General features: G+C 39.0%; 1 protein-coding gene across 1 annotated transcript in view; it reads right to left on the bottom strand.

Annotated features, from left to right (window-relative positions):
- tnfrsf11a (tumor necrosis factor receptor superfamily, member 11a, NFKB activator) overlaps positions 1–1,903 on the bottom strand; it is a 17,817-nt gene that overhangs the window by 6,588 nt on the left and 9,326 nt on the right. The window contains exon 9 of the mRNA XM_016537040.1: positions 732–1,425. Coding sequence (XP_016392526.1) covers positions 732–1,425 — 694 coding nt within the window. The remainder of the gene's footprint in view (positions 1–731; positions 1,426–1,903) is intronic.

Below are 1,903 nucleotides of genomic sequence, written 5' to 3' on the forward strand. Positions count from 1 at the left end.
TACATTTATATATTCATATTCTTATATTTTATATTATATATAAATATATTTAATATATAAACATAACATATTTTACTTAAATATATACATGCATGTGTTTGTATTTATATATATACATGATAAATATACACAGTAGACATACATATATTATGTAAACAAAAACTTTTATTTTGGATACGATTAATCGTGATTAATCATTTGACAGCACTAATATACAGTATATATACAGGTACAATAATTTGCAATTGATTATATTATTTATATAGTAATTTATTAATAGTAGCTAAAACTATTAGTAAAGAAAGAATCACATTTTATAAGGGTTGTATTTTAGCACCTTTAAAAGTTTACACAGGGATCCATCAATGTAGAAACGGGATATATGACCAAAAAACCAGTGCAACACATCAGCCGATACAACGGTGTGCTACTAGTCTGTTAGCTTGGCCATCTGTTTCATGATCAAAGACGGGAATGATCTCACTGTGCATTTTTGACCTGCTATTACTGAGGTTGCTGATCATTTCCCATCTTTCATCATATCATACTGTATTTGTCCAATTGGAATAGAATCGCACGACAGTGCCTGTAAATCTGACACAAACACATGTGCTAAAGAGTTTAACAGATTCATGTGTACTGCACTATGAAGCAACAGCTTCAAATACCTCAGATGCACAGACAGCTTTTCATTTGTTTTGTCACTATTTTCACATGTGTTAATGTCTTACCAGATGTGAGAGCTGATTCTGAGCACTGGTTCTGGAAGTCCGCGTCGGGGTCGGACAGTTTGTGGTCATCGCTGTGGATCAGCGAAAGGCCCTGGTCATTAGCGCTGACCGACGGCAGAGGAGGAACGGTGGTGGAGTCTATGCTGCAGCAACAAGGTTCGTTCTGTCTATACAGCCCTTTGTCTCCTTGGACGCCTCTCATCTCTGACATGGCTTCTTTGCCAGCAGGGCTGCTGTAGTCCAGATAGAGTTCCTGGGAGTGCTGCAGATCCAGCAGGACGTCCGACGAGCAGCTCACACACAGCAGAGGCTCTTTCAGGCCGACGACCTGCACGTTTTCTTCGATGGCGTCTCCTGGCCTGCAGGAGCAGCATGTCGCCAAACCCGTGGCCACCAGCTGACTGCAGTCCTCGTTCTCTCCGACCTCTATGGGCTCCTTCATGGAAAGCGCACAGCTGCAGGAGCTGGCCGACAGAGGAGACGCAGACCCACCTCCGGAGTCCTCGCTGGAGCTGCCTGACGAGGTTTCAGCTCGGTCTTGGTCTTGTTCTTGGTCCGTGCAAGTCGATGTTTCATCAAGAATGGTTAATTGGGTGCTGGGACACGTGATCAGGGACTCTGGGGGGGTTCGTTCTTGGCAAATCAGAGGGAGGGTTTGTGGACCGTTACCACCGTGGTATGAAGTCATAGTTTCCTAAAAGAAAGATGGTATGATCAGTATGGGCCTGTAGTACGAAAACTACATCAATAACTAATAAGGTTTTAGCCCTCATAATGCATTCAGGTCCATTCTGACCCAGAAGAGATACATAAACATTTCTAAAAATACACAGATTTTAGTCATGGAATTAATTCTTTATAACCCTTAAAATGCACATTTATTGAGACTCAGAGTACCATAGGTGTCAAAAATACTTTTTGTAAAATTATATATATGAAGACGTATTAGTGCCAAAAACTTTTTTGTAAAATATATCCTTTTCTCATATCTGACACACTTTTGGCAGTGCATTTTCTAGATAAACATAAATATATACACTATTGATGAACCACTACAGCATGAACAAGTTATCATCTTTAATCTTTTAATTTAATATTTAATATTTAATATCTTTCTTCATCTAATAGTGAATGTTTATGCAAGTAAAAAGTAAAAAATAAACAAATAATAA

Source organism: Sinocyclocheilus rhinocerous, unplaced genomic scaffold (assembly GCF_001515625.1).
Source record: "Sinocyclocheilus rhinocerous isolate Xijiao unplaced genomic scaffold, SAMN03320098_v1.1 scaffold65, whole genome shotgun sequence".
NCBI lineage: Eukaryota > Metazoa > Chordata > Actinopteri > Cypriniformes > Cyprinidae > Sinocyclocheilus > Sinocyclocheilus rhinocerous.